The 27,013-nt window shown below is 38.5% G+C and overlaps 1 protein-coding gene across 1 annotated transcript; it reads right to left on the reverse strand.

Moving 5' to 3' along the window:
- Nucleotides 1-1,323: 1,323 nt before the first annotated feature.
- Nucleotides 1,324-22,432, reverse strand: LOC132350420 (lipase member K-like). The gene is given in 10 exon segments (XM_059899617.1): nt 1,324-1,563; nt 5,085-5,156; nt 7,561-7,632; nt 9,496-9,577; nt 9,579-9,634; nt 10,529-10,665; nt 11,765-11,874; nt 13,078-13,276; nt 15,258-15,360; nt 22,328-22,432. Coding segments are annotated over 10 exon segments (1,176 nt in total).
- Nucleotides 22,433-27,013: the final 4,581 nt, after the last annotated feature.

Genomic DNA, 27,013 nt, shown 5'->3' on the forward strand with positions numbered 1-27,013 from the left:
CTTAAAAATACACTTAAAAATATATTAAGAGGGTAAATCTCACGTTGTGTCCTTACTACAATAATAAGAAAGAAAGAAAAAAGAAAGAAAGAAAGAAAGAAAGAAAGAAAGAAAGAAAGAGAGAAAGAGAGAAAGAGAGAAAGAGAAAGAAAGGAAGGAAGAAAGGAAGAAAGAAAGAAATGCAAAATTGACTCAGACAAACACTGAGAGAATGGAGCATTAGTGATCTGCAAAACAAGAAATATTCAAGGAAGTTCATCATGACAAGAGAAATAAGACACAGGGAAATAATGGAAATAAGAAACTGGGTTTCTCAAGCTTCTAACCAGAGATACAATAATAACAAAGATAACGATATTAATAATAATTTATTATTAATAATAATAGTAGTAGTTTATTACCATTGTGCATAACAAATTACCACAAATTTAGTGGTTTAAAACAACATATAGGGCTTCCCTGGTGGCGCAGTGGTTGAGAATCTGCCTGCCAATGCAGGGGACACGGGTTCGAACCCTGGTCTGGGAAGATCCCACATGCCGCGGAGCAACTAGGCCCGTGAGCCACAATTACTGAGCCTGCGCATCTGGAGCCTGTGCTCCGAAACAAGAAAGGCCGCGATAGTGAGAGGCCTGCGCACCGCGATGAAGAGTGGCCCCCACTTGCCACAACTAGAGAAAGCCCTCACACAGAAACGAAGACCCAACACAGCCATAAATAAATAAATTAAAAAAAAACAAAAAACAAAAAACAACGTATATTTATTATCTCACTTTCCATGGGTCAGTAGTCCAAGCATGGCATAGCTAGGTCCTCTGTTCAGGGTCTCACCAGGCTGCAATCCAGGTGTTAGACAGGCTGCTTTCTCAACTGGAGGCTTTACTAGGAAAGAACGGGCTTCCAAGCTCATCCAGGTTTTAGGCAGAATTAATTTTCTCATAGGTGTATGACTGAGAGTCCCAATCTTTTGCATGTTATCAGCTGGAAGCCACCTGCAGATCCTAGAAGTCACACACAGTTCCTTCCCATGTGGATTTCCTCAACATACCTGTTTGCCTTATCAAGCCAACAAGGAGAATCTCTTGCTCCAGTTTGCTAAGATGGATTCTTACATAATAGAATGTAATCAGTGGGTGACATCCCATCACCTTTGCCAATTCTCTTGTCTAGAAGCAAGTCTCAGGTCCCTCCCACACTCAAGGGGAGAGGATTACACAAACTCATGGACACTGGAAGGTGAAAATTATTGGAGGGGCCACCTTAGGGTCTGTACGCCACATTCTTATGACAAAAACCCGCTTCCTTAGAGAAAGGAAAGTGTATTTAATTTTGCAAATATTCCTCCATCAATCTAATTAGGTCTTGGTAAACTTCATAGGGTGCATCCTGCCCAAGGTAAAAATCCACATGATTGTAGTGTGGAATTAACTTGAAATAGATAAGCCTGGTAATTTTAGGGAGTAAATTCCCAACATCTTTGAGATCAGCCACAGGGTCCTGTCCACCGCTCCACACTGCTGTTGGAACTTCCATCTTAGAAACGTTGTATAGGGGAGGTGTAAGCTAAATAAAATTGAAGAGAGAGGAAAATAGTTTTCACAGAAAACCACACTATAGAAGTAACGTTAATTGTCAGTTGTTAAGCAAGTTCTTCAAATGCTAAAAATGTGCAATTAGGACATACTTCATGATATATAAACATTAACATGTTAAAAATACTTGAAAGTACTTTTGTGCAATAATATGAATTGTGGATTAAAAAAAGACAACCATTATATTCCTGATTTTCACTTTTGGGAAAAACGAAAAGGATCCCAGAGGAAGAGAGGCTCTCATTTCTATGGGGGACCATCTTTCTAGTAGTACTTGGGTTGGGAGTGTATCCATTTCAAACAAAATATTGGATAGAATAAATATAAATACCCCTTCTTATATGCAGAAATCTGGGCTCAGGGGAGTTAGTAACACTTGAGCAGACTCTTTAGGGGGCATTGAGACTAATGTACAAAAAAGACATTTGAAAATAATGCTTAAAAGGAGCCAGCCCATTACAGAGAAATAGAGTGGCTATGATGCGAATCTCCTGGTAAGTTTCCCTTCTTTCTGGTAACACAACCTTTCTTGTGCTGATTCAACAAATCCCCAAACCCCAGTTCCAGAGTGGTCCAGGGTGATCAGTCCTGGTCAATTAGTCCTTCATTCTTCTGGCCGCAGTATAATTGTATGAGTAATGGGCACATTACTAAAATTGGGTCAGAGTTCTCTGGGGAACTTTTTACCAGAGCTATTGAGAAAATATTGCCATTTTCTTTGAGTTTGCAGTTAAAAAAAGCTATATGAGCTAGGTACATACAGTTACCATTGTATTACTATCTTGGAAATAGCCTCAGAATGGAAACAGCATTTGCAAGCAGAATTGAAAGAGACTGAGAGGGAGAGAGAAAGAGAGAGCCTGAGGATGGTATATAAGTTCCTGGCTATTGTGCATTTACCACTATACCTTTTATTTCAGTAAAACTAAACCATTTTTTTAAAATATAAAATAAAGTTGATTTCTACTACCTGTAATGGAAAGAGTTGCATATTCTGTGGACTAAATTGTGTTCCCCTCAAACTCATATGTTGAAACTCTAACCCCAAGGTGATTGTATTTGGAGACAAGGCTTTTAGGAAGTACTTAACGTTAAATGAGGTCATAAGGTTTGGGTCCCAATCCAATAGGATTGGTGGCCTTATAAGAAGTGGAGGAGAGAGAGATTAATGTCTCTCTCTCTTGTCAACCACATAGAGGAAAGGCTATGTGGATACACATGAGGAAGGTGGCTTTCTGCAGTCCAGGAAGAGAGCCCTCACTAGGACCTGACTGTGCTGTCACCCTGATCTCAGACTTCCAGCTTCCAGAACTCTTAGAAATAAATTTCTGTTGTTTAAGCCACTCAGTCTATGGGATTTTTTATGGTATCCCAAGGAGATTAATACACCATAGTTAATTTTGGCAGCAAGACTAGGGAGAAAAGGTAACATGGACCAGGTTATAAATCCTTAGGAAACAGTAACATTGGCCAGAGAAAGGTTTCTAAGAGCAGTAGAAATGTGTCTGGGGGAGACCCCTGACTTGGTGACTCTGCACCTTGAGTTCTCCTAGTAGAGAGATATGAGGCAGAGCTCACTGGTATAGTCATTCCACATTTCACTGTCAGTGGATGGGTCTTTGCATTACCAAATATATCAAGTATAATTCCCCTACCCTGTAATACTGGGAGGCCTTGGACCTGGGCTTAGGAGCAAGTGGTAAATGGGAATGTGTAGCTATGAGAAGGCAATGTGAAGGGCAAAGAAAGAAATGAGTGCAGATTAGCACTGACCAGTACTGCACTCGAGGGAAGGGTGAACTCAGAAAAGCTTGGTGCAAGGCCCCAGTGCAAAAGTGCAACTGATGAAAGAAGAGGCATGCTCTTCCTGACTTGACAGTTTTCTCAGCAGAATAATACAAAACATAAATATTCAAATGCAAGGATGGCGAAACATAAAGAATAAAAAAACAACACAGCACAGAGTGGCAAAAATATTAGCAAGTTTTAAGGCACAAGTGGGTCTCAGGGGCCTCTGAAATGAGAATACATTTACTGCAATAATTTAATACCCTGCTAAGAATGAATGGGGGAGCCCAGAAGATGGCAAAGCAAAAATGAACATCAAGATCAAGATCCAAATGATACATGGTGGCTTTTGGCCAAGAAATTATTTTTTTACTTTCTTAGTTATACAGGATTGGTGATTATATTGGTAATTACACCTGCCTAATTTATGGGGATATTACTTACAGTTGTGACAAAGGTTACTGATTTTAAAACTTGCTTATTGTTCACCCTCAGTCTGTTTTAGATTTTCTTTTTTTCCCCCAAAGTTCCAAGCAAAAGATTCATAATTGAACCTGAATGGCCATGTATTTTGATAGACTCTGCAAGCACATTGATGAAGTTAATACCTGTGATTCAACTCTCATTCAAATAGGTATTTGAGTCTTTTAGGGTAAGGTCATCATCTAAAAAGCTTTTCTTAAAGCAACTATATACTCTTGCTAGGACAAGGAATTGGTTAATTACAAGAGTAAATAGTACTTCGACACAGTGTCTGAGTTTGTGTGTGTGGGCACACACCACCCCACACACATATAACTATAGCAGTTTAGGAGAAAAATCAGATTTTTCACACTAGTTGAAATTATGCATTTTCACTATTGTAGTTATTATGGTGGCACTGAAATTGCTTTTTTAAAATTTTCCAAATTTCTGTCCATATCCTTGATTTGAAAAACCCATATATCTTTGATGACTATTTGTTTAATTTAAGCTCAGTCTATCAGCAAGAGGCCAAAGCCATCACTGGATTTCCTTACATACTGAAAAAATAATAATAATAATAACAACGACACCTATTTGCTTTAATATAGAGTTTTTGCTCCAAAAGTTTTCATGTATAATGTCAAGAAGTATTTTGACATATCATTATCCGGCAGATAGCACTGCTTCTCCCTAAAGGTGATATTCCTGTCTGGAATATCTCTAATAATTCATGTACTTTAAAAAAATGACTAGTAAATGACATCCCAAAGAATTATTAGGAAAATGTTAGTTCATTTTATGAGAGACAGTTAAGAAGCCAGAGAATATGCTCCAGAAACAAAATTATGTATCTTTAATTCTTTCTTTAAAATATGGTCTTAATTAAGTGCTGAGAATTTCTATTTTTTGAAAAGGAATAAGTGTATTGGAAGAAGAATGGACTTTTGATCCAGGAACTCCTGTGTCATATTCTGGTTCTTTATAAGCTAAATAATTTTGACAATTTACCTAAAACTCTCTGAGCTTCTGGAAAAATAGAGACAATAAAATTTACCTTGGAAGGTCATTCTGAGGATCAAAAATAATGTTATGGCACATGGTAAGAACCCAATAAGCAACATCTGATCTATACAAAATATCTGGCATAGTGAATGGGGCCTAGTAGGTGCTTGATGAGTAGATACTATTTTTTAAGTTCATTTGCAGTATGCAATTGATTGATTATTGTTGATATTGTACCTGGTGGAAGTGCATCATGTTCTGATCAGGGTTTCCCCAATCAAAAGCTTGGAACTGACCAGAATTAACAGCCTATGATAAGATAAAAATAATAAACATGTTAAAATGATGTAAGAAAACAACATACATTTAAAGACAGTTAACAAAAAATTTACAAAACGGATTGACATAATGTCCCACTCTTTAGCACATGAGCTAAAAGTCAATAGTTTAATAAGTCAAAAAATAAAAATGATAAAAATTGATACTAATTCACGGAACTGACTTACAATCCTTTCTTCCCCTCTATACTTTTCCAACAAAAATCCTCAAGCAGTGATGGCTTTAAATATTAAAATGTTGTATACATAGAAAATGTTTAAAAGATGTTAAATTGAATGATTCTTGAATATCCTGGCTTCAGGAATTTATATATATATATTTTAAAAAGGCACCAACTATACATTTCCTACATTAAAAAATGACTGCTATTACTATTTAAAAACTTTATGCCTTATCATCCTTGTCAGATGGTCTAGGATATTATGATTATATTCCTTATTCTTAAACATTTTTGTTACTTTTGAAAGGAATGCTCACTCAAAGAACACCCTCAGGGCTTTCTGAGGTATAGCCTCTGTCTGTCTGTCTCCTGTCTGTAGAGCCAAGCAGCCTGCTATGTTGTCAGTAACATGGCCATGGACTGAGTTTCTGAGACAGCATATGTAACCTTTTTTCATTTTAAATTTTAGACTTCAGATATTAGAGTAGAAGCATTAATACTTCTAAAGGTTCCTTTTTCTGTTATTTGCCACCCATGTTGGATTGAGGAGACAGATAATTTTTATCTTTACCTCAGGCACTTCATTAAATTATTCTCAGACTACTCCAAGGATTTTTTTATTCCCTTAACTTGAATCTCAGATTTTTTTTTCACATTAATTGATTTTGTTCTGATTTTTTGTTTGAAATGGTTCCCATCATGATTTATATTGACAGAGGCAATAGTCTGCAGCTGTTGAAATTCTGTAGGTTTTCAGCAATGAGAGGCAATAGAGTGTACAAGTTAGGAACTTGGGTTCTAGCATCAAACAGACCTTGTTTGAATACAAGCTTAATGGATTATTAAGCCTGTGATCCAGGCAAGATATATATCTTCTCTAAACCTATTGTCTCATCTGTGCAATGGAAATGACAATAACATTCTTCTTATAGGGTTGTGAAGATTAAATATGGTAATGCATAAAAAGTATGTAGCACCTGGGAATGGTCAAGAAATCACTCTTTTTATTAATATTACTACCATCATCATTATCATCATCATCCTTGCCTGAGCTGTCTGCATAACTTATGACCAAATGTTTTATCTCTCCACGCCCAGTTATTTCTATTCTGAAGAGAACTTTCTGTCAAAGGAGAAGAGGTATCTTCAAGAAGAGTCAGCTGTGAGATGTGTAAGGGGTTGGTTATGACATTTGTAGAATGGGAATACCAATGCCTTCATTGAAAGATTGTTATGAGAATTCATAAGAAAGAATGAGACAGAATTAAATCGTATATTTGGACAACAAGAACACATAGTAAGTGTTCAATAAATGTGAAATCGATGTTGTATTTCCTGGAAGGGCATGCCTATCAGAGTCTACCTGTCTCCTCACCAGTAGGAGGCCCTATGTCCAGAATATCTTTCTTCCTGTAGGAACTTGAAGGCTTATCTCCTGGGGGTGGAACTCTTCAAAGAATTTCAGAAATCCTCAACTAGTATTTCAGACTATCTATAGCAGTGATTCTCAACTTTAAAGCATGGAACAAATTTATCAGGGTGTAGGTTAAAATTCAAATTTCTAGGGAGCTCAGATCCCTATTAAATGTTTTAAAGTATTTACAGATCAAAATGTGTAATTAAATATTAAAACCTTGGGAAGACCTTCCCCCCCCCACACACACACTCATACATACTTGGCTCAGAAAGCTATACCAACTGAATTTGACTTGCCAAATATTGAGTAATACAGTAACAAAAAAAACCATAACCCTTAAACTGAGAGTAAAAACAGAAACACTTAATCTATTTTAATCCCTCTCTAACATTTAATTTCCTCTGAATTAAGCAATATTTCCACACTCTGAAATCGCCCATATCCCAATTAGAGGATAAACAGATCTTTTTGGAATAGTCTGTATCATGTTATATAAAGCTCTATTAGAGCTAATGATTTTGCAAAAGAGGAAACACAAGCTTTTCCTAGAAAAGGCAATTCAGAGTAATCTAAAGGTCAGAATTCAGTCAGAATACCTGGGAACCCAAACACCAGATACAGAGGACATGGGGAATAGAAGGGAGTAAAGGAAATCAACATGAGTTGATGCTGATTCCAGAAACATCCACCTGACAGTAGCAGAACCTGCAAAACCCTGCAGTGAGCTCTCTTGGGAGTGCTCCTCGGGGATCTTGCAGAGATACGTGCGTGTCATATCAGGAACAGAGAGCATGTACCTGGGCCCAGTGCAGCCTATTCTGAACAGATGTTCCCTGAGGGCTTTGTGACAAATAAACGTCTAAGCGACTCTGCAAAGTAAAAAGATTCTTATCTGAAGGTTAATCATATAATCACACCACAAGTAAATCTGAGTATTTTTTTCTCTCTCTTTCTCTCCTCTCTCTCTCTCTCTCTCAAGGAATAAACATGTACCATACCCTCTAAAGACATATTAACCAAAGAAGCCCGTCTTTAAGAACTTTTTTCTCCCTCATTTCCATACTTCTGTCCTGGGCAGTATCTTTGTAAAGCCCACAGAGGGCATCCTGCTGGTCAAAGACAAAAGGTAATGTACCTTTTCTTTCCAGCCTTACCTCAGACAGGTCCAAGAATATAGACAGTCAAGAGATAAAAGCCCCAGTAATCTTCTCCTTCACCCTGTGATAAGTCCTAAGGGACAGTCCCAGAAAGTTGTTCATCATGAAAGATTGAGAACAGATCTGAATGTTTTATCATGCCTTCTTAAAAATGTGGTAAATGTTCTGCAGGACTCTTTGACAGTTTGTGGGACATAATCCATCCAGTATTTAAACCTCTATTAATGATTAGATTTCTTTTTGAATCAAAAAAATCTTGATTTTTAAATATTTCCAACAGCATTTTGTTTTCTTTAGTATACAAAAGAGTTATTTTCCACCAGAGTGAGTATCTGAAACATCTTGGAGCTTTAAAAAATATAGGTACTTATGAGCTACCCAAACCTATGAAACAATATCAAAATCTCTAGGGTTGAGTTCTGGACATGTGTAATTTTTGAAAGTTCTACAAACTCTACTTATGTATCCCTGGCTATGCTCCACTAAAGTAAACATCCTTGCAGGCACTGTAATATTCTATAATCCAGTCCACAACAGCGAGAGAAAAAAGGCAATCTGACTATATAAATGTACAATGAGGGCCCCCAACGAATGTTCTAGGATGTCATTTTGTGAAGTCTTTCTTTAGCAAACTCTTAGGCTACGTTGAGAGGGTGTTTTTTGAAATTGTCTCTATTGAGTTTGCTTAAAGGTCTTTTTACTTAGCTCTACATGGTACACTTCCATCTAAGCGAAAGGCAAGCATGGTTTCCCTAGTAAATTGAGAAAGTAAGAAAGTCATGTGAAAGGCAGTGGCTAAGGCATGCTTTGCATAAATAGCCTTTTATAAATCTTGCTTGAAATCAAGGAAAATATTAATCAGCACTATCCACTGAGGGAGGAAAGGCTCTAGGCAGAAATCTGTGAGACAGACGGAGACCATCTTCAGCTTTGTCCCACCCCTGGTTTCAAACCTGTCTCCACTCTAGCTGGGGACAGTAGCTTCTTCTCTTTCTCCCTCCCACCCTTCAGGTCAGTTAGAGGTAGCTAAGAAAGGAAAGGCTCTCAGTTAAGTTGGAAAGGACTTGATAGGAACCCCAACAATTATCCCTCTCAGTATCACTTGAACAGTGAGTCTGTAGCTGTTATTGAAGAGCCATTCCTTTACCCCTTTGGATAAAAGATATAAGTCGTTCACAAAATGACTGTGTCCAAATCACCTATGAAAGTAGAAAACTGGTTAAAAATTAGGTGGCTGGGCTCACTCCCTGAAATTCTACGTCAGTGGGTCTGAGAGAGGGCTCAGGCATAGCAAGATAAATTTCAAAACCATAGCCCAAGTGAAGGACTTTTTAATGGTGGCACTTTGTCCAGCAACAAGAATTGGTGAGAATTTTCAGTGGCAGAGACTTCTCAAATCCTCCTACTAAAGCAGGTGGAATCTCAGCTTTGGTTGGAAGCCATAAACATGCTAGCTACATTCCAGGAGACAAAAAGGAGACTTTGAAATGTGGTTTCCATGCAATTTAGAATGAACTCTCCTTACCTCTGTGCAACAAAACAATTGCTTTCCTGGATCTGACTACTTACACGTACCATGTTTAAATTTTTTGGGTCATATCCACTCCAAGTAAATAGAAAGTTGCTGCAAATATGATGAAATATCTTCTGCTTGCACACCAATGAATCGGTCAAAAAATGTGTGAGCATAGAACATCTTGTCACCAAACAACATCTGCAAGATCGATTTAAGACACCATCAACTTTCATGAATATGAATGTCAAGGGTGGAAAATGAGTGGCAATTCAGACAAGGACTAGACACAGGTGATATCTGCTCAGTGCTAGTCCTCAGTGAAACCAAGAGGCCCATTAAACTTTGTCTCTGTAGTTTTCCCAATCCACCTTTTCGGTCCCCTCATCTCACCTCTTGATGCTTTTTCCCAAGATCTTTTACTTGGAGTGTTTTTTGGGACTTCCCCTAAAAAACTAGTCCCCATAAGAAATTGCTAAGGCTTTGGAGTCAGGGTTGCCTTGGTTTGATTCTAGACTCTGTCTCTTATACCTTAGGAAAGTATTTAATTTCTATTATCTTGAATTTCTTCAACTATAAAATAGAAAATTAATATGCACTAAGTAGAACTGCTGTGTAGATAATAGGTCACATTTAAAACGCACCTAGTGCAGAGGGGAGTAGGCAAAATGGTGGAGTAGGAAGACCCTGAGTTCATTTCTCCCCACAGGCACCCTAAAATCACATGCTGTGATCTCAACTACTACACTATACTGTCTCTGATAAACTAGGGGGCACCAGAGAGAAATTTAACCTACTAGATTAAACCAATCAATCAATCAAATCAGCTCTTGCTGTATCTGTGACTGAGGAATGACATGAGAGACAAGCCTCTAAGTTAAAAATGAAGACAGAAGGGTAGAATGGCATCAGAGTGAGCACCCTGAACCCTGTTGGTAAAATTGTACATCATCAGTAAACCTACATGTGTACCACGAGCATTCCTAGATGTTTGTAAAATGTTATTTGTCTCAAGCTGTCTTCTCTTGAAATCAATGGAAATAGGGCTAGTTTTAGTTATTACAGATTTAAACTTGGGGAAAAGTTGTCACATACCTTGATTACTTTTCTGGAAAGAGTTGTTAATTTTTTCATAGGACTTTGGGTATATTTCACAGTGGTGACTGGAGCCAATGCAAAAAATATCTTAATCCTTTTAGCCAGCTCTGGATTAGTAGAGAATGCTATGAAAGCTGAAAGGGAAGAAGATACTAATTCATAGATTTAGAACAATTCTTAATTCATTTTAAATTATAGTAAAAGTAGTTATATTAAAAAAATAAAACAAAGAAACTCAGAGTAAGCACCATTTTTAGGGAAGGATTTTTAAATTTCTGAAGGTGGAACTAGCTAATTCAGAATAAAGTGAGTTTCCTGTCCCTGAAGGATGCAAATCTACTTATAGAGAATGTTGCAAAGGGTTCAAACATACAGTGTGGGGCACGTCTAGGTAAACTCCAAGGGCCATCCTAGCTTGACCATAGTCTTTGGTATCAGACAAAACTGGGCTGTAATTTTGGCTTCCCATTTGCTAGCTATGTGAAAACTTGGGCAACTTAACCTCCCCTGTATGAGTCTCAGTTTTCTCTATCTATACATATGGAAAATAGAATCCTTATAGAATAACTCTTTTGAAGGTTAGATTATATATATATACACTTTCTAATTGGCATTATCACCATTAGAAGGGGTTCCTAAGATCAGCCATTTGTAAAATACGGATGACAATGCTCTCAAATAACTGGTGTAAATGTTGTTGGTATTGTCAAGGCCTCTAGCTGAACAGAGAACAGTGAAGAGAATGGAGTGCCTTATGGCACTGCCAACGTAGCCCCACCCACATCTAGCCTATCCCAGCACCCACTGGGAACTAACTAAAAGTCACACTGGTTGTGACATATAATCACTGAGATTTGTAATTCTCTGCTTTGTTTTTTAGTGTCCCTCACTAGACTGTGAGCTCTTTAAGGGAAAGATGCATACCATATTTATTTATCTTTGGTTCCCCAGTATCTAACCTGGTGCCCGGCAAGTGTTGTTGGGTACACAAATGAATAAATAAATAATTGTCTCTCTTTCAGGCTTATCCATCAATCTCCAGATTTAGTCCTGGGGGGAAAATCCCTAAGTCATCCACACTTTATTTACTCTTTAGAAGCCAGCCAGACAAGATTGTTTCCCAACTCAGAGTCCCCAAGCTAGAGACTGCACAGAGGGAAGAAATCCTGAGCCCTTTCGTGAATATGAAGAAGATCCCCTGACACTCTCAGATCACACCTGCCCCAAACACACCAGTGGTGGTGCCTTGGGAGTGGCCCACATAGTAGAGTCGCTCCTGTCCAGTTTTCTCTATGATAAAATTGATTGTGGCTGGAAGGTCATATTTAGCCATCTCATCCAAACTGCCAAAGAAAAAGAGCAACAACATTGGAAAAAAACCCATCTCATTTTTAGGCTTGCAATACTTAAACATATTCATTGCAGACCTAGATGTTTAGCTTTTGTTAAATGTAATACTAGAATCAATACATGATATCATGCGTCTGTGCAACTTTTGAGGATATCACCTTGATTGCAAGAATAACTTTGTTAAGAAACTGAAATCAGAAAAATCTGACTTGCAAAAGCCTACAGAGGCTTTTCACTTAATTCTATAGCAGATTTACCAAACTCCCTTGAAAAGAAAAATTATCTGGAATGCTTATTTTAAAAACAGAATAAAGCAAAGAGACTTGCAGAGTTCAGCCCAAACAGACTGAATCAAAATGTCCAGGGAAGAGGCCTGGTCATCTGCATATTTATCAAGTACTTCAGGTGCTTCTTCCCTGTATGTAGTTGGGAAAACACTCATCTAGGGAATCATGATGTTATTTGCAATTGTGCCATGACACAACTGCCCTGGAATGTGGAATTAAGGAATGCAAATTGGCTTCCAGGAATGAGGCCAAGGAACAAACAGTTTTAGTGACTTTCAAGGTATGGTTCTTAGCTCCACTACAAGTGCCGGGTTTGCCTCTGTGACTCAGCTGGCCTAACTTCTAAGGAAGACAGTGTCCACAGGGGCTGCTGGCAACTCAGCTCCAGGGACAGATTTCAGCACCACCAGCCTATGGAGGGTAGAGTTCCTTTACTACTCAGTGAATTGGAGTGTCATCTATGCTAAAGGGCTTGGCTCATCTTGGCTTATCATGAATGTCTGGTTCTCAGGATTTTCAACCAGAACCTTGTTTCTGGTCCCATTTCTTGATCAGTTTCATTTTTCCTCTTTAGTAAGGGTACCAAGTAAATTTCTGGGGTGCACACTGACAATATGATAGTCCTGGAATTAACCTTTCTAAAGTTGACCTTTGCATCTTGATTTTTTTTTCTTGCGTATATACTTTACATACACACACGCCAAGTGGAGTATTTAAAACAACTCTCGGTGCAATAATAAGGGCACTTCTTCAGAGCTTGTGAAGAAAACCTGCGTAGAAAAAGAAATGTCCATTTCCTTCTTGTAGATTCCATAGTGTGCATTTGGACGGAAAGGGAAAATCCAAAGAGCAGTCATCCATATAAATGAGCAACGTACACACTTTATTCATTGGTAGTATTCTCCTTACCTGAAGGCCCAGTATTCTGGTGATGTGGTTGACAATTTCACGTGTTTTCTGGACCAGGTGTTTCCCCAGCTGTTCCCCATCCATACATCATAACCAGCATCTGCCAGGAGGAAAGCCAAGCTGTTGTTGGGCGGGTTGCAAATCCAGTTACTGGCAGATGCAATTAAGCCATGCTGCAGATACACAGCAGGCTTTGCAGCTGCAAAATACAAGTAACAGGAGTTTTTTATATGAACTTCCTTGGTGCTTACAAGAAAATTCTTTTTCCTGACTCCCTGCAATACAGAAGGAAAGTTAAGGGATGAAATTTGGCACCAGGCAAGCCGAGGTTCTAGGGTTTTGAACTACTTCTGAAGCTGGGCAAGTTATTTATCTTCTCTATGTCTTGTTTTTCTTTTTGCAAAATTGGGATTATGTGCAATGTATTGTATTGTTATACAGCTATTGGAGTCAGATTGCCCCGATTTAAAATCTCTTCGGCTATGTGTTAACCTCTTTGTGCCTTAGTTAACTTATTTTGTAATGGAGAATAATAAAAATTGCTATCTTATAGTGTAGTTATAAGAATTAAATTAGAATTAAAATACACAAAATTCTGTCCAGCACAATAAATATCTGCTCTACAATTATTCACGTTAACGACATTTTATTTCTCAAAAAGCATCTGGTGACAAAACTAAACTTTTTTCCAAGATAATAACAAAGACAATAAAAATGCCATTTATTGAATGTTTCCTGAATGCCCGGCATTATGCTAGTTAATTTGCATTGTCGGAAAGCAAAATGCAAGGTTTTAAGTGAAATTTACACAAGGTAAAATTGTTAATTTGAGGTAAAAATCCTACTCACAAGTAGAATTGGAACAATTTGACTAAAGAAAGAGAAAAAAAGAAGGAAACAGGGAAGTGGTGCTGAAAACATAGAGAAGAGAAAGAGAAGTGATTAGGATATTTCTGTCTTTTATAAATGGTTTGTGATGCTGTGTTGGTACCCCGGAACTTTCCCTTAGGTCACCTTTGGAGCTAGACCAGCTTCCTGAGATTGAGTAGGGCTAGACTGGCCTCTCAGAAAGCCTCAGCTATCTGGAAGTAAGGATAAAGTTTATACCCATTAATCCATCTTTTGAGGAAAAAGAGAAAGAAGAGGTGTTACTAATTCTGCTAAATTACTGCCAAAGTGCTGTCATAATCCATAGCCCCTCTCTAATCTGAGCCCTCAGGCAGCTTCTCATTGCAGAGACAGCTTTCATCGCATGCCTTTTGGCAGCTACCTGGCAGAACTGATAAGATAAAAGTTTGAGGAAACAAAGTTCTTGTGAGTAGTTCCAAAGGTAATGGAGTTATTTTAGGGGATGGTCAGGTCTATAAAGTGAACAGCACCGTTCCATCTCTCTCTCTTTTTTAAAATATGGATTGTCTCTTTAAATAACTAACCCTTCTGATATTGGAAATTTTGGTTATACAATGCTCCAAAGAACAAAAGGAGCTAAGAAATGAGAGAAGAAAGCAAACAGTTCTTGCCAAGTGGATTCCTCTCTTCTCTATAGATATCAACCTATATTGTAGAGAGCTAGAAATGGCTCTAGCTGCACTGAAGTATAGAACTAATAGGGTCAGATTTACTTTAAAAAATAAAACCCCAGTGATTTGCATAGAGAACTAATTACAAATGAAATAATCCCAGTTAGAAAGCTGTTGTAGTAGCTGGAGCACAAGATAATGGTGAAGTCGAAGCCTGGACTTGAGCAATATTGAAGCTGAGAGTTTTCAGATTAGAGAGAAGTTTGGAAGGCAAAATTGATAGGTCTTGGTTATTGGCTGGGTATAGGAAGCGTGGGAGAGGAAAGTATCAAAATGACCCTAGAGTTTTGGTTTTTAAGCCTGGAAAGTGGTATCTCTAGAGTAAGACCAAGTTTTCTTTTGTTTCTGTGTTTGTTTGGAAAGAGGACAAAGTAATGGAGGAAAGGAAAGAGTAAATAGTGTATGTGAAAATGCTTTAAAAACTCCAAAGTGTTATGCAAATGAAATAGTAGAGGTGGTGGTGATGATTTGCCTCCACTTATGGAAGAGAATAGGTTCTATTTCAGAATAAAAGCTGCCCTGCTGCTATCATCGCATCCAGGAATCTCTCCTTAGGCACTATTCCTTTCATAATGAAATAAATCCCACCTGTTCTTGGACATGCTCTTCCATGAGGAATCCTGTAAATTCCGAGGATATAACCATCTTTTGTCACAATGTCATATTTTTCATAAGGATAGCCCCAGTAGGAAATAAGCTGGCTCTAAAAAGAGGAAACAGAAAGGTATACCTCATGATGTAATCTCTTGATTTTTAAACCCACATTTCAATATAGTACTTTAAGTCACAACCTACTGTTCATCTGTGTATTGGAACAGAATGTAGCAGGAAAATCAGGATAACTTGAGGAGGGTTTTAAAAGGAGGATGCATGCAAAGGCATGGGAAAGGCAAGGTGGCGTGTTTCCATACATGTTGGTTTTCTTGGCCTGGTATTATTAATACACTCTAGCTCACTCTCCAAATGTTTGATGGAAAATGGCATGTTCATCTTACGAAGGAAACCATACGGCATTGTGCAGAACCCTGTGGCTAGTAACAAGTGAGTTGTTACCAACGTTAGATGTGAAGGGAAATGGGAGAAAGTGGTTACAAGACCCTGAATGAGAAAGTCAAGTAAAGAGGGCCATATTGAGAGGGGCTGTGACCTTTAGCAGAGGGAGGCAGCTTGCCCAAGATGACCTTATGGACGGAACCAGGGCAATAAACCATCTGGTCTCGCTCTTCTCCCATCTTCTGATCTTCTGCTCAATATGTCCATTGGCTGAAATGAACTGAAAACCAAAGGTCAAAGGAATTTAACTGACCTAGTTCTTACAGGGCAGAAAGAAAGGTGTAACGACTAGAGAGTGGAACTAAAGGGGTAAAAACAGAAGATACCTCATCCACAGATATACAAGGAAGAGGGGAACTACCGTTTATTGGTCATCTTCCACATAGAAGATGGTTAATACCCCTTGTTTTATTAATCCATATAACAGGTCTTTGAGATAGAATTATAACCATTTTATAGTTGAGAAAACTGAATTTCAGGGAGAATAATAATCTGTCCAAGACTGAACACTAGGAAGAGATAAAGACAAAATTTAAGTCAAAGTTAGTTTAGCACCAAAGCATATGCCTTTATGACAGGATTATGCATTTGCCCAGGCCGGGCACTCACAAGAGGTGTGCACATATTGTGCAGCTATATAAAGCACTGGTTATGAGAGCCCAGACTCTACAGACAAGCTGTACGGCATTGAATTCCAGCTCTTCCTCTTATTAGCTATGCGGCTTTGGGCAAGTTACTTAACTCCTTTGTGCTTCATTTACTTTAACTGCAAAATAAAGATAATAATAGTATCTCTTCACAGATATGTTGTGACGATTATACACACAGTAAGTGCTCTATAAATGTTTACTATTCTTCTTATCGTTAGAGAATAGCCAAAAAGCAGCCAGACCAGGGAGGAAGAAAGTGTCTGTGAATGTGGAAGGAGGAGGAAAATATTTTCACGGACTGTGAGCTCAGTAGTGTGGTAGAAGCTTAGGGGTACCTGCTGGATACTTCGGAGAGAGAAACAAGAAGAGACACTAATTAAAAAACACCGACAGTTCCATTCTTTTTCTTTTAAGTTTTAGTAATTGTTCTTTTTTTTTTTTTTCCCCTTTTAATTAATTTATTTATTTACTTTTGGCTGTGTTGGGTCTTCGTTTCTGTGCGAGGGCTTTCTCCAGTTGCGGCAAGTGGGGGCCACTCTTCATCGCGGTGCGCGGGCCTCTCACTGTCGCGGCCTCTCTTGTTGCGGAGCACAGGCTCCAGACGCGCAGGCTCAGTAGTTGTGGCTCACGGGCCCAGTTGCTCCGCGGCATGTGGGATCTTCCCAGACCAGGGCTCGAACCCGTGTCCCCTGCATTGGCAGGCAAATTCTCAACCACTGCGCCACCAGGGAAGCCCGAGGGAATAGTCTTTTTAAGCTAACTGGTTTGCTCAGTGATCTTATATAACTGAATTTCAACATCCCCAGAAGCGTCAATCCAGGTACAGCAGGCTATATTGGTCACAGCACAGACAACTCTTTGCTCAGCTAAAAGATAATTCAGGGCTATGGTATTAAAAGAACAACTTTGGCCAGTGAGTCTAAGGATTTTCGTTGGGCAGCTATTGTTTTAGCTATCCCCAATACTTTCAGGAGTTAAGGAAGGCTTCCTGATTATAGCTTATTTGCACTCATACCTCAGAGATATTGCGGGTTCAGTTTCAGATCACTTGCAATAAAGTGAATATCACAATACACCAAGTCACATGATTTTATTTGCTTTCCAAGTGCATATAAAAGTTATGTTTACACTATACTGTAGTCTATTAAGTGTGCAATAGCATTATGTATAAAAAAAATGGACATACCTAAATTTAAAAATCTTTTATTGCTAAAAAGTGCTAACCATCACCTGAGCCTTCAGTGAGTTGTAATATTTTTGCAATAGTAACATAGTTTCATTTTAGGTTATGGGAAAAGGCCAAAAATTTTAAAGAAATTCTTTTAAATATCTTGCCAGTTTTCAGCTGGGACAACTAGTAAATATTTCTGCAGTATTGAACAACTTATTTTTTTGGAATTTTATTTTATTTATTTTTTATACAGCAGGTTCTTATTAGTTATCTATTGTATACATATTAGTGTATATATGTCAATCCCAATCTCCCAACTCATCCCACCACCCCCCCCCCCACCCCAGCCCCTGCCACTTTCCCCCCTTGGTGTCCATACGTTTGTTTCTCTACATCTGTGTCTCTATTTCTGCCCTGCAAACCGGTAGTATTGAACAACATCTTGAACTCAAGTGATATCCCCAGTAAGGGTGCAAAAGATATTTTATTTTCCTCTTTCTACCTGGTACTACAGACAGAGATCTGGGACAGCTGACTCTGGTAAGAATTCTCACCCTTTGCGAGCTTCTGCTAGTTTTCCCAGGATACCATCTGTAGCTTAGGTACCCACCAGAATTTGGAAAGGTTTTTAAAATTAATTTTAATTTTAATTTTCTTTTGACTATTTAAGGAAATAACTAGAAAATCCCTCAGAGTCCTGTTGACCCTGGGAGGGACCATACAGGGGCTGTCCTTTAAGGTTAGATATGAGGGTGCATTTAAGGGTAGATATGACTGTCACTAATTTGGTGACCTTTTATTTACAATCTTGTAGTCTCTTTAGAATGAAAAGGCAATTTAGACAGAGAATTACTAGAATGAGTACTCAAATAAATGGGGATAGAGAAGAACAGTAGGAGTCACATCAGTCTATTGTCTTTTGTTTTGGGTACTTCTTGTGTCTTTAATTTTCATTAGCCTTTGCAACAATTTTTTTTAATGAAGCAATTTCAATTATGAAGAATCCCCTTCAGTTTGTTTACTTTGGGAATCTTATCTTCAAGTGTGCTTTTTAAATGATCTTATTTAATTGGAATGTTCCTCATAATGGCCATGGTAATTTCCCTGAGGGCTGCAGGTAGTTTGGTAGGACCCTTAGCTGCAAATAAGGAGAACCCATATGTCTGTCCAGCCACATCTTGGGGCCCCCAGCCTGATGGTTACCAAGCTAAGTTCTGAGGAAACAAAGCAAAGATCTTGTCTAAAATCTTGTTGCTCTGAGTAAGATTTTGTCACTTTCATAGACATTTATACCTTCTAGGACCATAGTTCTTAGACATAAAATAAGCAGGTGTGCTGGAAGGTGGCATGCTTAACTCTTTAGAATTTAAGGGTCCCATCTTTTATTATTTATTTATTTATCTATTTTAGTGAAGTTTTGGGGGCTCTCAGAGCCAAACTAATACTTAAAAGGTATGCGCCACTGGGCTGGGAATTGTTTGATGTTTTACAGTGTAACCTGTTGCACAAAAATTTTCTTGAGGTTGGTGGGTTACCTAATGTCAATCTAGCCCACTCTGTGATCAATATATCGTAACATGGGAGTCTTTAGATTAGGTGGTAAGTGCTCTAACAGCTTCTAAATACTCAATCCATGCCCACCAATTTTTGTGGCTTTTTGGCTTTTAAGATTCCCATTGGCAGTAGCCTTTACCTAAACAAAAGAAAACAAACAAACATGTGCATCTTAATATATCAGGTAACCAAGAGATGTTGCTACATCCTGGCCAAGAGAAGGCCCTGGGTTTACCACCACCCACTCCCACCATGGAAACTTGGACTGGGGAAAGGATGGATTGGGGACTGCGAACTGGGGGCTCTACATTAATGGGGAACTGTGAACTGCCATTAACAGTTTCCAAGTGGATCTTGGGACAGAATTAAGGGCTAAGAGTTTTCATTAATTAAATTACAATTGTGATCTGAAATAAAGGTTAAGGGCTTGGGCTCCAATCAGAACCATCTGTCAGCTCAAGCTGACCTGCCCTGTGTTGGAAAGTCAATTAGATCAGAAGCTCCATGCAAAGAGAGTGGACCTCAGAAATGAAAGGAACTTACATACGGCCCTTGTAAATGGTGAGAAGACAAAGAACTCAAAAGGGTTCATAGGTGCCATATCTGTGTTTAACAAAATCTGTTAAAAAAAAAAATTCAACTAAGTAAATTTGAAGATTTAATTGGCTTTATTCAACAGTTCATGAATTGAACAGCATCCTATCTAGGAAATAGAAAGGAGCCCCAAAGAGCGGCAGAAAAGAAAAGGTTTTTAAAAGCAGAAAGGGATGGGGACAAGGAAGTCATAAACAAAAGAAAGGATTATTTCAGTCAAGATCATCTTCCTTTGGGTGAAGGCAGGGGTTTATCGGATGGATTACCTCATTAGTGCTGGCCAGGTAATTCCAGACTGACTGGTTAAACGTCTTATTCCTGGGTGAGGCTGTAACTGCAATTAGGTCTTGGTTGCAGACATGGGGCTTAACACAACTGACTCCATTTGAGCCTGTTGCTTCTTTTTAAAAAATGTACAGGCATACCCTTGTTTTATTGCACTTGGCTTTATTGTGCTTTTCAGATATGGTGTTTTTTACAAATTGCAGGTTTGTGGCAATCCTGCATTGCCAGATGATGGTTAACATTTTTTTTGCAATAATGTATTTTAAAATTAAGGAATGTACATTGTCTTTTTGGACATAATGTTACTGCACACATAATGGACTACAGTATAGTGTAAACATAACTTTTTTATACCCTGGGAAACAAACAAACAAAATGTGTGATTCACTCTATTGTGGTATTCACTTTATTGCAGTGGTCTGGAACCAAATCCACAACATCTCTGAGGTATGCTTGTATAAGGATATTATTAATATTACAGGTCTGTCATATCATGAGGGAAAAGACTTTTTCAAAAGAAACTCAGAAATCAACTTGATTCTGATTTAGGAATTAAGCCTCTGTTGGTTAAATCAAAAGCTGGAAATTGTGAGAGGCTTCTTATGTTGGATTCAATCAGGAGAGATGGAGTCAAAAAACTAAGGGTTCAATAGTCCAGCTCTAGCATGAGGTTGAGGATGAGTCTAATAGCATTGATGTTATATGGTAGGAAAATGTGTTTAAGAGGGGCTGGGGAGTGGAATTTTATTAGGAATATAGCAATTGCATAGACTGAGCTTCATGTGGCCATTTTTGGAAAAAAAAAAAGGAAACATTAAAAAGTAAAATGGGATTATAAATTGGTTATACCTTACTGTCTTAGAGGAAAAGGACTGCACCTGGTAAAAAACAAGAATTAATATAAAGTATTCTCAAGGATGGATTATATTATTGGGATTGGAGAATACCATCAGTCAATATATGGCAAGAAAGAAATAAGAAAACAGGAAGGAAGAACTGGGATAAACAGAGTCTTGAGATACTTATAAACCAAATACAGTGTACGGGAGTGTTTATGTCCTGATTTGGACAAACTAATTGTAAAAAACATATTTATGAGACAATCATAGAGAGGCGAACATTGCCTGAATATTTGATAATATTAAGGAATTTTTGATTTGCTTGGTGTTTAGGTGTGATATTGATATTGTGGTTATGTTTTTAAATTGTCTTATGTCTTAAAGTTATATAATAAAATATTTCTAGATGAAATGATATGATGTCTGGAAGTTTGCTTTTAAACAATCTGTTGCTGGATGTGGTGGGGTATAAATGAAACAAAATTGGCTATATACTAATAATGATTTATGCTGGACTATAGATATTTGGAGGTTAAATTATTTTCTCAATTGTTACATTTGAAAACTTCAAAAATAAAATTAAAAAAAAATAACGAATAAGAGATGAAGTAAATCAAACTCAGGGAATTGTAAGTTTTGTATTAAGTTTAGGAATAAGTGCTGTAATGATTAAGTGTTTGCTATTTATATGTGATTTGCTATTATACGTGTAAATATATGTTATTTATATGTTTGCTATTTATATGTGATTTTAAGAGAATCTGACACATTAAAGAAACGGACAGATTAGGCACATGGAGAAAAATTTGTTCAATTCTTTGTTACACAAAATTAGTAAAGGCATTAATTACAGACGCACATAATGATAAGCTTCAATAATTAAACAAAAGCTCCTATGTTTCTGCCTGTGCCATGCAGAAGAGAAGATATAAAAAGAAGCAAACTGGGTTCCCTGAATTTACAGACTTTATGAACATAGAAGAAGTGATTAAAAACACATCAAACATACCTACTGTGCAAAACAAAAGGATAAGAACCATAACAGAGGTAAAAATGTACCTTGTAGCATGGTATCATGTGAAAGATTTATTTGTATTAGGACTTGATTTGGGGTGTAGCATTTGGTGGTGTGGAATATTGAACAAACTTGGGTTTTCGAGTCAGGCAGAACTGAATTAAAATTACCTTTCCAGGGCTTCCCTGGTGGTGCAGTGGTTGAGAATCTGCCTGCCAATGCAGTGGACACGGGTTCGAGCCCTGGTCTGGGAAGATCCCACATGCCGCAGAGCAACTAGGTCCGTGAGCCACAACTACTGAGCCTGCGCGTCTAGAGCCTGTGCTCCGCAACAAGAGAGGCCGCGACAGTGAGAGGCCCGCGCACCGCGATGAAGAGTGGCCCCCACTTGCCGCAACTAGAGAAAAGCCCTCGCGCAGAAACGAAGACCCAACGCAGCCAAAAATAAATATAAAAATAAATAAATAAAATAAATAAATAAAAATGCAATAAAATTTTAAAAAAATTACCTTTCCACTATTTTGCACACAAAATTTATCTTCAGCATCCTTACTTTTTAAGATTGGTATAATATTGTCACTTTTGTAGTATTTTTGTGGGAATTGTGATGCCATTATCAAGTATTGATGCTTAGCAAAGCGCTTGTTTTCCCTACCTTAAGTTTGTGAACTTCTCTAAAACTCAATTCCTATTTTTTAAGATAAATTTTCCACAATTTTTACACAGGGTCTTAACATACTACATAAAATGAGCATAACCAATATCGATAAAACGTATATGCCCTGGATTAAGAGGAAAAACAGAGGCAAATTTCCATATCTTCCCTCTAGTGGCAAATTTGGGTAATTGCATAGTTCCTACACATTTCTTTTGAAAATAGATTGTGAATATGAGAATACTATTTTAAATAACAGTAAGTGTTTTTCTCATAAGATTATTAGCTGCATGTTTCCTTCTGGCCACTTAAGGAATTTATTTCATAAAACAGTTAAATTTTAGAGCTGTAAAACAGAAAACACTGCCAGATCTGCAGGAATTCTCATGTAACCATTAAGCATATTTTTATATTAATGTCATAGGTTTCCGGATCTGTGTGTAATCTGAAATATCTAAATACGATTGAGGCAAGAGATAGATGGGCCCCAAGCTAGGCATTTACAACTGGCCTCCTGCTTACATTTCATGGGGCAGGAAAAAGTGGGCTTCAGGTTGGGCACCTACAGCTAGTCTCCTGTTTGCATTTTGTGAGACAGGAGATAGATGGGCTCCAGGTTAGACATTTAAAATCAGCCTCCTGTTTGCTCACCGAAATGGAAGTAACAACAAAAGCAGGTTAAATAGCCAGGCTTTGTGTCCTGTGTACCTCTTAAGATAATAGTCATGGCAGGAACAGAGAGGGGCTAACCCTTGTTTGAGTAAAGGATCGACAGGTCACATATTTCCCATCCTTGGGGCCAGGGAGACACTGCACCTGTGCATAAAGGCTCCTTGGGGGTCCAAAAGGAGGGGGCACCACCCCATAATATGTGACGCTAAGGCCGTCCCTTAGGCCTCTGGGCTGGAATCCATCTTGGAAAAAAGTTGTGCACGCATGTTGGGGAGGCTAGGGCGGGTCAGGTGGAAAAAGAAACCAGATAATTGGTCAAAGGTAAACAAAGACCTGGAAGAACTGACCTATATAAGTGACTTAACAGCCTTTTCACTGCGCCCCTCCTCATTAGGAAGGACGCCCACAGCCTTTCTCTCCAGGTGTGCATCTCTGCCTTGCTTCTGTCTTAACTAAACACTGTTTCTCTGTGTGCTCTTGCACTTGTTGTTGCGCTATGTCTCTAATAATAAACTTTGCACCTGTTTTTACAGTTTTTGCCTCCTTGAGAAATGCATTTTTCACTGGGGGCAAGGGCCAGGGGGTCTGGTGGCTAGGATTCCTGGTTTTCATCCAGGCTACCCAGGTTCAATTCCTGGGCAGGGAAATAAGATCTGCTGCCTTTCCGAGATCACTATTATGTTATTTGAAACTCAATTTTGACTTCAAAATGTTTTTATAGGTGAAGAAACCAAGAATATGTTATAGTAGATGGAAAATGATCATCACTCTTGAAAGAATTTGAAGAGGTTCAGAACAAGCCTCCCAAAATATGCCACTTTGTTATGCAGACTATTTTGAGCTGAAGGCAGCCACACCCAGCAGACTCAATTTTATCTGTCCTGTAACAAGGTAGAACAATTTAGATAGGGGGTCTAACTCAGAAAGAGAGCTATTACCAAGAGATAACTTTTTTATCTGAATGATCTATCTGTATGGCAGGACAAACATCAAATTACCAAACATCTGCCCTCCTCGACCTGTGAGTCACCTCCTCCAGCTGAAGCCCCAGGCCCCTATCCTGTTCCTTAGCCCAAGATGGCATATAAGCCTCAATTGTCTGCCTTGTCCTTGGGTTTCATTGTCTTTGTGGGGTCCCCATATGTACATAATTAAATTTGGTTTTCTCCTGTTTATATGTCTTATGTCAGTTTGATTATTAGACCAGTCAAAGAACATAGAAGGGTAGAGGAAATGTTTTTATCTCCTGCAGTTCTGTGCTTCAATCAGTGCATCTTGTAGTTATAGACTGGAATGTCATTATATCAACATTAGGCATGAAATTACCATTAAGATTATTAAGATAATATCACAAGCAAAAATTTTTCTCTTTTATTTCAACTGTTTCTTTGTTTCATATCTGGATAAACTGAAGTTGATAATGAAACCTGAGCAGGACCCCATGGGGCTCCTGGGCATGGAAGCCTTTCTGTACACCATTTCTTGTTTGTTGGAAATAGGCTTTAGCCTCCATGACCTTCCCTGAGTTCCAAAGGGCAAGTTCAAACAGTTGTTAATCAGGGAAGGGAGGGGATGCAGAGACAAGGGAGGGGCAGTTAAGAAACAGTAGTACAGCCTTGGGACAGGATCTTGGTCCTGCCTCAAGGGATACATATAACACTATCTTTGAGCTCTTCTGCAGAACTAAAACCCTGAACAAATGGAAGATGTTAACTACTTGAAGCATTCTTCATTCCAGAGAGAAGGTCACAGTTTGATAACCTTGAGAATCACAGAAGCTCATCAGAAGACCACCTGAGTCCAGATTAAAGGAATGCAAGCCCTGCACGCACCCTGATCCTTATCAGCAACCCCGCCCTTGAACCATTGCTATAAAACTCCTCACCAAATCCTCCCCCCACATTGGGACACACAGTTTTGAGGGCACAAGCCCACGCTGTCCCCCTTTTGTAACCAAGCAGGACCCTATGGGGCCTTCCCGGGACAGGCCTTCCCCCATGTCCTCTGTTAGCTCCTCTCTGAAGTACCTAGATAATAGTATTTGATGCACAATTCCTGAGTTGTTTTGCAGATGTGAACCACTCCCCCCCCCCCCCAAAAAAAAATGTAAGATGTTAACTACTTGATGACCATGAGCATATAGCCCCAGGCTTCCTGGAGCCTAAGGATTGATAATGTTAACCCCTGTGGCACCACCCTGTTATCTCACCGTCAGCCAATCAGAGAATTGTGCCCAAGCTGATCCCATACCCTGCAACCCCCTTCCCTCACCTAAAAGTGAGGGAAGTTTGGGGCTTTTAGGGCATGAACCACCCATTTCCTTGCATGGCCTTGCAATAAACCTTTCTCTGCTCCAAATTCCTACGTTTCAGTTTGTTTGGCCTCACTGTACATTGAGCACACGAACTTGCGTTAACACTTTGCCTGGCAAAGCAATAAAGTTATTCTTTCTACTTCACCCAAAACTCTGTCTCAGAGATTCAGTTTGGCACCGGTGCACAGAAGCTGAGTTTTTGGTATCAATAACAGCTAAGGTTTATCTGAAATAGAAGTATAAAAGCCACAAAGCTGAACCACATTATAAGATATGAGAAGTGTCTCTAATAAGAAATATGTTACTTACCAGAGTCAATGACATAAAGATTACAATAGGTATAAGTATTTAGAAATGTGAGTTTCTGATTATAAAGCCTAGCCAAAGGAAAGTAAATCAACAACAGCATAACACAATGTGTCTGCTTAATAGATTTAAAACAGTGATTCTCGAAGTAAGTATTTCTGACCAGAAGCATCAGTGTCACCTGGGAAATTGTTAGAAATGCAGATTTTTAGACTCACCCCAGACCTACTGAATCAGGAACACTGGGGTTTAGTCCTAGCAATTTGTGTTTGTAAAAGCCTTTCAGGTGATTCTGATGTACACTAAACGTTGATGTTGAGAGACTTTTCTCCAGAGTATTTCTGTACGTCTCAGATCAGTTTTTTTCCAGACTATCTTTTCAAGGATGTTTGTAAAGCAAGCAGCCTGGGAAGACAGAAGTACTGTCTCTCTCCAGGGTAGAGGGTAGGTTTGTTCTTGACCAGTATGATAAAGAAAATGTCTCTCTCTGGGGCAGAGACTGGACAGGTTTGCTAACAGCCGCCTTTATAAGACTGGGGGCTTCCTAAGCGTGGGGATCCTCACTGTGACATAGATACACTATATGTCCAATGTTCATCTAGGCCTGCTTTCACATTATCCCTATGGATCTTGAAGATCAAGGGGAATGTGAAGGTCATGAAGTCTGTGTGTTATGAGTAATAGAGTCTTTTATCTTTGAAATGGGGGTTTCCTGTCTTCTGCCAGCATCCATGAAATTGTGGCAGGTTACCTTGCCAGCTTGCAAGACTAGTCACATCTGTGACAGATCAGAGCTACTGGACCAGGACACTCAAACACATTGGAATTCTTTCCCTTTAGTCAGTTCTCTGCTCAGGTGTCACTTCTCAAAGGGGCCTTTCCTGATCATTCTATTTAACATAGTGCCTTGTGTGCTTCCTACTCACCTATCTGCTATATTTTTATTATCAGTGGTTATATTACCTGATAACATAATATACATACATACATTTATCTGTTTATATTTTATTATCAACCTTCACCACTAAAATATAAGTTCTATGAGGGCAAAAGATTTGTCTTTTGTTCTGCATCCAGAACAGTGTTTAGCTTGATAAATATTTATTAAATGAATATCAATATAATGTATTCTATACAACTTAAGCTTACTAAATGGATGTAAATATTTTCCACAAGTAGGGCAGATATACTAGACCAAGAAGTTTTTTAAAAATATTGAACCCAGTTGATTAATTTTGTCCTGTTTTG

Source organism: Balaenoptera ricei, chromosome 16 (genome assembly GCF_028023285.1).
Source record: "Balaenoptera ricei isolate mBalRic1 chromosome 16, mBalRic1.hap2, whole genome shotgun sequence".
Lineage (NCBI taxonomy): Eukaryota > Metazoa > Chordata > Mammalia > Artiodactyla > Balaenopteridae > Balaenoptera > Balaenoptera ricei.